The following is an 11,988-nucleotide window of genomic DNA, read 5'->3' as shown; positions in this document are numbered from 1 at the left end:
TACCCGTCCTGCTCTCTTTGTGTATCTGCCAGTCTCTTGGTATCTCCTCCGTGCTCTTTGAGATTGTTCTGGGAGAGACAGCAAATCTTCTCGGGACCACAGGTCGCTTCCTGGAGAAGCTGGACTACCTGTGCAACCTGATCAGGCTGAAGATACCGCCTCATGCTACCAGTAGTGATGAGGACACAAGACTAAAGAAGAATTAGTCAGGAAGGACAAAGAGAGAGCAGCTGTCTGAGGCCAGCACATGTAAAACCATTCCCTTTTGGGGGTTGTCTTGATTTTGCTTCTCCACTGCACCTGTCGTCACTTTAATTTGCACCAAAGCAGGTGAAACTGATTCATCATCACTCATGCTTCCTAAATGGACAGATTGATATCCCTGAAACTTGCTGTACTTGTTATACTGTGACGATTTAGTGTTCCCTTCATTATTTGAGCAGTGTGTATTAACATTAAAGTCCCTGTTTGGTTTGTGTTTATTTTCAATAACATCCATTTGGTTGTTGAGGAAAAACAACTGTTTTGCCATTGTTTTAAACTGAAATCACAGATTATAAAATGACACCCTGACAAACAAACTAATATGTAGGCTTGTTCTTATGCAACAGTCTGAGGAAGGAAAAAAACAGGGTCATCTCACACTTTCACATTTGCAGACTGTGAGATAAGGATATCTTAGTTCTCATCAGCTAAGTGTTTGCTCAGTGGTGACTAAACAAAACACATAAATACTCAACACAAACCAATTACTACATTTTTGGGACTTCCGAATATAAATCATTATTTGTAATAAACAGTTTGCTCAGTTGACATCCAGTGACCTAAATATAGGACGTATCGCAAGTGGTTGTACTGAATATAGACGTGTGTACGTTTAATGGCACCTGACCAAACTGCATCCGGTGAGCACGACCACAGGATGTGATACAAGGCTAGGAAACATTTGAAAACTTGTTACGTGATGTGGTAACAGTTAAACCATCTTCAAAGCGCCAGAGCCAACGATTATGTTTCAGTAATGAACTATGCAATGCAGTTTAAAGTTCAAAAAGCTAGTAAGCGCACCATGAGATATTATTACCTAAATGCCAGAGTATATATATATATATATTTTAATCTTATTGATGAAGTGGTGCTTCACTTTGCACAGAATTGAATTTACAATTTTACTTGTTGCTCATGTAATTTTTCAATCTGAAATCGTTAAGCAACAAAAATGATTAAAATGTGATGTGAGTTAATTAAACAATTATTCGGTCTGTCCCAATTCTCATCACCATTACTGCTCCATTCGGAATTTAAATATAAGACCATAAAGACTGCTGTTGATGTCAATGGGCAGATACTCTACCTACTTTCACATGAGTGTTTTAAACACTGTGCATGTCTCTTTAAGTGAAGGCTTCCTGTAGAGTTGAAAAGCAGAACACCCCACTAGACAAAACGCTTGTTATGCAATGTGTAAAGGAGGCAGCCTAAAAGGCCTTGCACCAAAAAAAGAAAAAGTAAACTGACAGTCTTGCATCCCTGAAATGAGAGACCAGTCTGCACAAAAGGACAAAAAGGTGAAATGGATCAGTTTAATTCTAAACCAAGCAAGATTTCAACAGATATTCATTCAGGCTAGGGCCATAACACAGACTAATTCCAGAAAGAGAGTAAAACTAAAACTTTTCCTCTCCAATAACTTGATTGACAAAACTGATACTTTCATCCTCGCAGAAGCAACACAAACACTGCACACAGCATCTTATCAGAGCAGAGAGATGCAGAGAAACAAGGATATATATCAGATTCCCAACATTCAAGTAGTGCAGAGGGTCAGACGCCAGCAGACTGCAGCACCAAAGCCCCTTTTCAAACTCAGTGTCACAACTGAGATGCAGACAGTTAACAAAGGAGAAAAAGAACAAATTTAAAAAAAAAAACCTGGGAATTTCTGGAAATTAATCTGAGACAGTACTACAGAAAGGTTTTTCTGACAGAACTAAGATGCACTTCACATCACATTATTACAAAAATATTAATCTTATTCAACTCAAAGCCAACATGAGGATGACAGGAATACAAATGTGGTGTTTAAAATTAAACATGCAAACTGAAGTTCAATATCTGAAATGCAATGAATGTCGTGTTTTCAGATTTGTAGCTGGTTATAAAGCAGTTAATTTGGTAACCAAGTAGCATGACAAAGTATTGCAGCGTAGCAGAACACGTGGCCAGGAGCGTCTTTTGTATGCACACAAGGATCTTTGTATTTATGTGAATTTAAAAACAGGAAAAATAACTAAGTTACACAAGTTTACAAATTGAGCTAACAGCCTTTCAATAATTCAGAGATGTCTTCACAATATCAAGGATCAATAAAAAATAAAGCACTGGTTATATTTTTTTCTGTGAGCACACACACAGAAATGCTCTATATAACATCAGTCCATTGGATACAATTGAACAATGTGCTGCAGCGTTGAAACTCTTCCGGGAGGATGGTTCTTCTGTGGCAGGCTTAATTCTGGGGTGGGGGAGGTGGGGGGGCAGGAGGCATGCCGAAGGGGGGCATGCCTGGTACCCCCATCCCCATCATGGTGACAAAGTTGGAAGGGTCCATGGGTGGTGGGGGTGGTGGTGGTGCATACATCATGCCGGTTGAGCCTGGAGGTGGTGGAGGGGGAGGAGGAGGGGCGCCAGGGGGCAACGGGGGCTGGACGCCAGGGGGAGGCGGAACCATGGATGGGGTGCCCATAGGTGGTGGGGGCTGGGCTCCTGAGGCTGCAGGCTGCTGGGGCTGCTGCCATGGAGGCAGGGTGCCAGTGCCAGGGCTGGACGTAGTGGTGGTATCTGCAGGGAGTAAAAAGAGGTTAACTCTCTACTGACAGCAATTACGTTAATCCCCCCCCCCAAAAAATTCTGTCAATCGGATCATCTGGCTCCAGAAAGATCATGAGTATTGCTGCTTTCAGACATGCATTGAACTCAGAAATACTCCAGGGGGGCTGTTATGAAGTCCACAGAAAGCGCGGTGAAGCTGATGTGAGAGGTCATGAAATCGGCTTATGTGATGTTTTGTAGTTTGTAAAGCCAGATGACACGCACTGAAAACCTTCCACATGAGAAAGCTGCATTTACTTCAACAACTAAAAAGATAATTAGTCTTCTGACTGTATCACTGTTAAGTATTTTTTATCAATCCCATTGTTAGAGTCATTTTAGCCCTTCAGACAAAACACAGAACATTGTTTACATTTCCCTGTATGATAGATTGTTCTCGCTTTTTTAAGTGAAAACTATTCTACCATATAATAGACAAAACAATGCAACGTATAAAGGTTCAACCATCTGTATTTCCATTCAACAGTTGAGTATACAGAACTGTGTATATTGATTAGTCTATGACAGACAGGTTTCGTATCAAGGTTTAGTGGGTTCTTACTTTGTTGCCAGGGCAGCGGTGTACTGGTTGCCATGCTGCTGGTTGGAGGAGGAGGTGGAGCTTGCTGTTGCCATGGTGGCAGCGGACCAGAAGGCGGGGGAGGTGGCTGGGTGCTCGGGGGAGGAGGTGGAGGGGGCATCATGCCCATTGGAGGAGGCAGCAGACCTATGAGGGGAAAAAACATGAATCATCTTCCACATTGACATTATGGTGCCGAAGCTTTTTTACTTTGGTCCACAACACTTTTGCTTTGTTGCCAGTTTGAATGATCTTCATTCATCAAGCCACATTGAGGAGCTTGTGAATAAATTTAAAGGATTTACAAGAAGCTTGTGTAACAGTGATGTCTTAAAATCATTCAGCATCTGCCAGCTAAAAACACTCTTACCCATAGGGTGTCCATGAGGTCCTGGACCCTGGCCCATGGGGGGAGGAGGAGGCTGCATCCAGGGGGGAGGCAGACCGTTGGGGTTGGGGGGTAGATGGGGGCCTCCCATGTTGGGCATGGGGGGAGGGAAGTTGTGGTGTCCTCCAGGCCCACCGTGCATGCTATGGTAGTTCCTGTTCTCAGTCGGGCCAGAGCTCATCCAAGGAGGCCGGTTCTGCTGCGCACACACACAAATATCCGTCACTTCAGAAACGTTTATATGGAAACCATAGCATGGATTCAAATGTGTCACAAACTAACCGGAGGTGGCTGGTTGTTGTTGGGGTTTGAGGTTCGAGGTGCCCCCCCCTGGTTGCTGGAGTGTCCCCCTCCAGATGTGGGGACTGGAGCCTCCCCCAGCTCAGCCATTAGGGACAGGTACTCCTTGTCCATACGAGCCTTGTCCTGGGCCGACTGAGGAGGCTCACCACCTGTTGCTCTGTGGGCAGCAAATGTGCTACAAGAGGCAAAACAGCAAACATTGTTACAAAATCACACTTCATAACAAAACTGGACTTTCACTCCACATTTTGCGGCTTGTTGATGTGATCACCTGGTGTACTTGCAGTCAGAGGAGATGTGGCCTGCTCCACCACACTTGGTACAGAGGGTGGTGTTGGTGATGCTGCGTGGCTCGGCGTTTTGCCAGGGGCGAAGGATCCTGAAGAAACAAGAGTGACAGTCTTCACTGGTGTTCTGTAGCTAACACAGAGCAGGGTTGACTCTGTCCATAAATTAGTCTTTTCCACTGCTCCCACAATCATCACCAATGATCTGAACACTGAAATATACATGAAGCTCCACCACTGGAGGACATGTTCACTGACCTGTTGTCGTCTTCCCTCAGTGTGCCATTGAGTCTGGCAAGCTCCCTCAGCTGCATCTTCCGTAAGTCATTCTGATCCTCAGGTGTCTCGATGCCTTGCTTCAGGATGTTGCGAATCTGTGAATTTCACACCGTTAACAATACATATTCTACATGCCAGAAGCTATGTTCCATACATTGAGATAAACTCAAAAATCTTCACAGGTATGAACCACCGAGCAAAGATCGAGCATCCAAAGGGAGCTGGATAATCTGCACACTGGGGTCTATCTAACCTGCTCCACAGCTTTCTTGACATTCTCCATTGTGTTTGCAGTGACCAGGGCGTGCAGAGGCTCATCTTCCCCTGGGAGCATCTGTCCATCCTTTCGGCCAACCTTCCCCTCCTTTACAGAACCTTTACCACGGATCATGATCTTCGCACAGCACTCCTTCTCAATGTTCTTCAGTGTGTTACCACTGGTGAAACAAAAAGAGAAACACGTGAGAAGCTTGGCCATAAATTGCTTGTGTACAATATATAAAATACAAGGTTATAGTAATATATTAATATTAAGTCCAGCTTACCGTGGCCCAATTAGCAGACCAACAAAGTTGATTTCAGGGTATTCGTCCTGGGGAATCATAACTTTGTCATTGACTCTGGTGGCAGGAGGTCTGCAAGAAATTGGTACAAGATCAACTTTCTGATTCTTTCAAACTGTTCATGTGTTTTTTTAATGCAGGTCACAGATATACAATAGGGCTGTCAATTCTTTCCAAAAATCAGGTTTGAGCAAATTTGACATGACACAATTTGTTCACATGTATTCAAGCCCACTCCCTACCTTGTGCATGCACTCAGACGATTAACACTCATACTTTGAAGTTGAACGGGCCATTACAAATGTTACCCCCAATGTTCATGTTCCCAAACATGTCACCCAAACAGTGACAGCCCTAATATACACTGATCTAATTAAAACCAATTACTGGTTTTAAAGTTGTAGCCAATGGATGTATTTCTATTAACTTAAAACAGACTGTTACGATAGCTTAAAGCAAAGATTGTTAACACAAATAAATCATACTTATAGTCTGCAGGAGGCTTGAAGTCAGGGTTGAGTCCAACCATCTCAGTGATGAGGGAGTGGCGTTCCTCCTCGATCTTCTTCCTTGTGCGATACTCACGGGTGTTTAACCTCTTGCCCTCGCTGTTATATATGGGCTCCGGAGAGGGAGACCTGAAAATGGCAGACAAAAGACAGGAAATACAACATCAGTACCTTTCTAGAATTGGAGCTCTGCAGGTTAACCATTACACACTTCCTACAGCTAACTAAAGCTTTAGAAATTTCAAATCTTCAGTAGCAATTTGTAATCAACAGGTTATGACATATATCTGAGAAATTATGTTAAATTTAAAAAGAAATTTCATTTTGGAAATTTGGATCTACTGAGAGAAATCTCAGATAGACTGACTATGTGACTAAGGGCCAGTGCAAGAGCAAACTAAAAAGGAAAATAAAATGATATAGGAACTCTGCACTGACGTTTCAAACGCTAGAGTTCATTAATGTATACAATTCAGGGTAAAACGGGGGCAACCAAATCTGTATAGCGGCAATTAACCCATTACAGTGGAGGGGCATCAACCACACAGAAAAAACGAAAAACAAATGAATGGCCATAACTAAACCTGCATACAGGATTGTTGGCCTATAAGAAAGGAAAGCTGCAGGTAAGAAAAAGAAACCAAAGCAAAATTCGCAATCCTAAGCAGAAACGCTGGCATTGAGAGTTGCTTGGTGTTGACGTGGCGGAAGAGGTCCGTACCTCCCCTTGGATGCTGAAAACCTGTGTTGCTGCGTTAAGGAGGCTCTGTGCTTGAAAAAGGGTTAGGTTGACGTGGGGTAATTTGGGTTAGAGAAAAGGAATTAAGATTAGATATCCACCTTTTCCTATGCTCTCCCACCTGAGAGCCACATTTGTGTCCATGTGACGTGAAGAGGGAAAAAAAACGTTTTTCCTTTTATGCTTCAAACTTCCAACGGTGACAACCTGAAAGACCCCAGTAGGTTCTGTCACATTAGATTGGGGAGTGATTTATAAGAGTGCTGCAGTTCTGCAATCGACTTTTTGGTTGCTGTGGAAATGTCTGATTATGATGAGAAACTCTGTGCAGTGTACAGGCGGCAGGGACTCTAGCTAACAAAGGTCAATGTCACACACTCATGAGAGCAAGCCACTTCCTGTGGGAACAGATCCTTATGGAAACTATGTCATAAGATGGCTATTGCGTTTCCAGAACTTAGAAGTCTGGCAGTTTTCTTCCAGACCTCAAAAGTCCAGAGTGAAAACTGGCACACGCCCCCCACTTTCCCTTCCCCCTTGGTGGAAATGTTAAGCCCTGTTACGAGAGAACTAGTGATCAATATTGAAAAACCTATTGATCACTGATATAGCACAGTGTATGCTACATGCCATCACTGTCAAAAATAAATAATTAATATCCAGTGTGCAATTAAGGAAAGGCAAAATAACTTGATGGGTCTGAATTATTAACTCAAATTAATACGTTTCAAAGAGCCAATTCTATTTCAACTTCAACACTAAAAAAGATCTTAAATATCAATGTAATTGAAATCATTTAATTCAAGTACAGTTTGTTGACCCAAGCCTGTTTCAGAGGAAAACAATTTACCTTCATGTATGTATTCATTCATAGGTTCACACAGCACTCTACATCACACAAACAAGCAGTGGTTGGAACCTTCATGCATAAAAAACTGGGAGGCTAAATTTGAAGCGACAACTCCACTGACCTGTCGAGTTAAATAGCCCAATATGAAAGGTGCAAATATTTAAGACTTGCTTATTTGTCTTTACCTGAAATACACCTAAACTCAGCTCGCACTGAACTACATAGTGTTGGTTACCAGAGCATTCATACCCTCTATGCCTTTCTATTTTGAATACCATCGCTTGCAAAACTATTTTCAACTAATTTATTTGTCTTAATTTTACACAAGATTTAAACTTTGTTTTACGCTACACTGTGATTTAACATAGAGCTCACAAACCTGTAAACATTTATCTGACAAAAATCAATAAAAGTAGGAAAAGCAAGACAGCACTCAAATCAAGGTCAACTTGCTAGCTTTTGGAAGCTTTCAATTGGATCTCACCATCTTCTTCAGGAGATGGTAGTTGCTCTGCTCCTCTTCCTCCTCTGAGGAAGATGACGAGACTTTACTGAAAGCTCCCAAAAAGCCAGAGAGTAGACCCTCCAGAGTCAAGAAGAAACTTTCATGTTTGATTGTATATTATATTTCTGTTCATATAAATATGTACTTAAAGGCACAAGAGCTACATCTTTGATAGCCAATTATAATTCTGCATTTTTCAGGGCTGGAAAATGTTTAGATTTTGTTTGTTTAAGTAATTGTAATCACTGTCTTGAGTAAAAATTAGGAACATGTAGCTAAAACTAGTGCAGTTTAATCTAAAAGTCTTGAAGGTTATCATGATTATTTTTTGTTGAAGCCGTTAGTGACGGTTGTTACAATTATATAATCGTTCTGTAGGCTGCAGTTTGTGGTGCTGTCCACTGCAATGTCTCTAATTAGTGTCCAAATGCTGCACTTCTATCCTATTTTCATTCAAATCTTATTATAACATTACAGACACTAGATACTAGTCTCAGTAAATGTTGAAAGACGTATGCTTACTTGTGATAGAATTATTAGTAGACTTAATAAAGATACAAATGTAGATTTATTCTTTTCTAGCACTAGGCTTTGGTAAAGTGCATTAACTCTAAATATTTTGAACAACACTGCTCTTAAATTAGAAGATGGCTAACTAAAGTAACAGTCTACCAGCTTATTACTTTAGAATTTTAGATTTAGACTAACCACCACATATATACAGAAAATCAACATTTGTCTTCCAAAAAGTCAAGAAGGTAGAGAAAATGTTACTGTTCGTGGGTTTAATCTTTTTCCGACCTGTCCTCAGGGTTAACAGGGATTCCCAGGTCTCCTGTACGCAGTTTACGAGTCAGGTCTTCAATCTGCAGTTGGACTGGAAGAATTCAGGTTAGGAAAGAAAAACAAGGATGGAGAGAAATGTGGTTACCACAACAACATCAGAGAGACAACGCTCTGCACATGAGAGCACTGTCCCATTTATTACTATGGTAAAACAATAAATGGTGAGTCTGTTTAAAAAACAAAGGGAGTTAAAATGAACATCTAGTAAGACTCTAAGGCATTTCTGAGGACATAAGAGGCATTTACCCAATATCATAATGTTCTATAGGTAGATTTACATTAGCACAAACAAGACTAACCTTCTATCAGACAATGAATCAACATGGCAACATGTCAGTAAACGACTAGACTGTGATTCCTAAAAATGCCTTTACCACTTCAAACCCTGGGTGAGGATTGGTTCCATGGAGACAGGGTTTCTGATACTGTAGCATTTTGTGTTTACAGGCTTTGGCATTTAAAGGACACAGCTGAGTCAAAAAGAAATAAATCACTGATTGGTCTATTTGTTTTCCAAGTTTCAATAACAATACGGGTGATGACATCACTCCATAGATCTAATACTGAGGGGCTGCAGTGACAAAGAAACAATTCTTATATATTGAAGGCAGTGAAGAAATAAATCAATCAGTCATCTCATGCACATCATGAAAATTGCAGTGAAAATAACCCCCAAACAGAGATTAACTGATTACTGCAATGATTACTCTGGATTATAGAGGAGAATACGGGGCCTGTGAATTGTGGCTCACAGCAATTGCATCTTAAAATGTTTCCCTTGGATCATTTTAGGGGATCTACCACATGAGCAAAGGAAATGATAAGTATGACAAGGAGAGGTGGGCACAAATGAATGTTTACATACCAAGGAAGTACAACCATTACCAATGAGTGAACAACATCAATAACAAAGTCAGTTATTGACAAAAGGTTTCATCTGCTTCAGAACACCCAGCTGAGGGCCTGTGAAGACAGTGTGTTGGTGCTACACTGCTGCTGAAAGGCATATGTGGTTAAAAACTGGAATCACATGATCCTTCTTTAATAAAACAGGCCAAACTAAGAACACAATGACAGTGTGTCCCAATTGTATGACTACTAAACCAACTGGTTGAGTAGTTTAAATATTTGGATAGTTTTGCCATTGAAGCAGCATTGCTCACACTTGGATCGATATAAACAGAAGCATACTTTGGCATGTTAGAACATTATGAGGAACGTCTCCATGCACAGGAACATTACTGATGACGTGTAAAGGGATCAGGCAAGACATTGAACAGTGACCTGCAGCTCAGGACAGAAATCAGCAAGCAGTGGTGTTTAATCATCTATGTCAAACTCCTCTTGCTAATGGGTGCCCGATGGTATGCAAACTGTAAGTACACCACAACAGAACCAATTTACCTCAATTAAAGAGACATGAGCTTAATCGCCACCTTACATCAACAAGTTATTATCACTATGCATCAGAAACTATTGCTTCATCTCAACAGTTGGAGCAAAATTAGACATTTCGCTTTTTGCATAACACCATATTTGTTACTGATGATTAGATGGGAAATGTAATCCAAAGTTTTAAGTTGCTAATGCATCTTGTTGGTGCCTTTAGAGAGCTCTAGCTGTTGGGAATGCAGCAAACAGCACAGACGTGTATGCATCAAGTTAGAAAACTACAACCTCAAACAGATGCAATTGATGAGAAACAACAAAACTGCATTTCAAATCAACAACGTGACTTTTTTTTTTTTTTTAAACCAGATACTTAATAAGCATTTACCTATATATGCTCTCTCTTGATCCCGGGTCAATCCAGGTGGAATAACAGTGGGCATGCCTGGTATGACCGTCTTCTGATCAGGCGTCTCGCTGCTCCACCGACTCTTCTTCCTTGATTTCTTACCGAAATCTACCGAGAAACAGGGAAGTTAATGCATATTGGTTCGCGGCTTCGACGCACCCTACGTGATGGATGTAAATTCAAGCATGACCTTGTAAGCCAGGAGAGTTGACGAGCGATTTTAAGTGCCGATCCTTAAAGCAGGGCTCAACACAGGAGCCTTTTAATTTGAAATACATAACACAGACTCTAAGGATTAGATTACTCGTTAAACATTTCATTTACACCGGAGCTGTGTTAACTTCTTCCATTTAGCTAAGCTGAGCCTCTGGCATGATTTGAGTTCAATGTGACACAACATTTTGTCGTTATAGCCATAAATCAACTAACTCCATTTCGTGCAGGGCCACGGCATGACGCGGGGCCCTTTGACGTCAGGCCATGTTAGTTAGCCACATTAGCTGGCTAGCATTGACTCATGCAGCATCAGGCGCTCAATGCGTTCGCCGTTTAAAACGTCGGACGTTGATTTTACCTTGGTTACCCAGTCCGGCCCCTGGAGGTGGCTGTGGAGCCTGGGTCGAAAACCCAGCCGCCGGGTTGAACGGGTGTGGCTGTGGGAAAGACGCGGCTGGCATCGTGGGCTGGAAAGCTTGTAGCGAGGGGAAGGATGCAGGCGGCCCCGGTGTCGGCATCAGCCCGTTCCCCGACCCAGGCCCGGCGTCAAATCCTCGTTTAGCGCCGATACTGGGATGCAACTTCCCTAAAGGAGTTGCATTTGCTCCCGTGGCCATTTTCAGACAACTGCTACGTTTCTGTAAAACGTCAGTCGGTTCAGGTAGAAGTTGGTTGAAACTGGGGGAAATATCTGAGTACTAGCTGCAGTCACTACTCACAATTCTTCATCAAAATGGCGCCGAACAGAAAACCACAAAGGATGAGCGCTGTAGAATAAAGCATTCCTATTGGCCAGAGTAAGACCCTCCCCAGTATCCTCATTATGAAAGTCTATTGGCTGATCCGGCTATCAATACTGGTATACGTAGCCGTGACGCCATATCCGGCCTACGTTTGTTTGTGATGAACTAAACAGGAACAAAAAAAAACATTAAAAACTTTCTTTTTATAATTATATAATTATAATTTATAATTGTCACTAACAATCAAGAGTCGATTGTCATTTTTTCAGTTTTAATCAAATGAACCTCCTTTAAAATCAATAATGACTAAATCTTTTGTTTCCACCAGTGTTTGGATTCGGATCGTTTTTTGTATTAACGGATGTGTAATTGTATTGTCAATAATTACTGTTAAATCAACTGAACAACAACACAGTGCTTTAATAACAAGAACTGTTACTGAATCTACCTGAACTCGTTTTTCAATGACAACATGCATCACTTATTGTAGTAACTTCACCTTATTTTAACG

The 11,988-nt window shown here is 41.5% G+C and overlaps 1 protein-coding gene across 2 annotated transcripts; it reads right to left on the bottom strand.

The window, feature by feature from the left end:
* Positions 1 to 1,563: 1,563 nt before the first annotated feature.
* Positions 1,564 to 11,492, bottom strand: sf1 (splicing factor 1). Of its 2 annotated transcripts, none has more exons than XM_020100202.2 (12): positions 11,093 to 11,492; positions 10,498 to 10,626; positions 8,676 to 8,751; positions 5,757 to 5,909; positions 5,254 to 5,343; positions 4,962 to 5,145; positions 4,688 to 4,803; positions 4,414 to 4,521; positions 4,122 to 4,317; positions 3,822 to 4,035; positions 3,434 to 3,598; positions 1,564 to 2,841 (listed from the first exon to the last, which is right to left on the bottom strand). In XM_020100202.2, the coding sequence occupies exons 1-12, from the start codon at positions 11,349 to 11,351 to the stop codon at positions 2,510 to 2,512; spliced, it is 2,022 nt and encodes a 673-aa protein (XP_019955761.1). In that variant the 5' UTR covers positions 11,352 to 11,492; the 3' UTR covers positions 1,564 to 2,509. The 2 variants fall into 2 exon arrangements, with proteins under 2 accessions (XP_019955761.1, XP_019955759.1); XM_020100200.2 differs by having other exon boundaries at positions 3,822 to 4,038; positions 11,093 to 11,491.
* Between the last annotated feature and the right edge of the window lie 496 nt (positions 11,493 to 11,988).

This window comes from Paralichthys olivaceus, chromosome 22, assembly GCF_024713975.1.
Source record: "Paralichthys olivaceus isolate ysfri-2021 chromosome 22, ASM2471397v2, whole genome shotgun sequence".
NCBI lineage: Eukaryota > Metazoa > Chordata > Actinopteri > Pleuronectiformes > Paralichthyidae > Paralichthys > Paralichthys olivaceus.
This window is presented reverse-complemented; position numbering and strand designations above follow the sequence as displayed.

Coding starts and splice junctions, on each gene's coding strand:
- sf1 (XM_020100200.2), bottom strand. CDS start 11,351: ATGGCCACGGGAGCAAATGCAACTCCTTTAGGGAAGTTGCATCCCAGT. Junction 5,146..5,253: donor GGTCTGCTAATTGGGCCACG/GTAAGCTGGACT, acceptor TTGTTTCACCAG/TGGTAACACACTGAAGAACA. Junction 4,522..4,687: donor CTGAGGGAAGACGACAACAG/GTCAGTGAACAT, acceptor TTGTTTCTTCAG/GATCCTTCGCCCCTGGCAAA.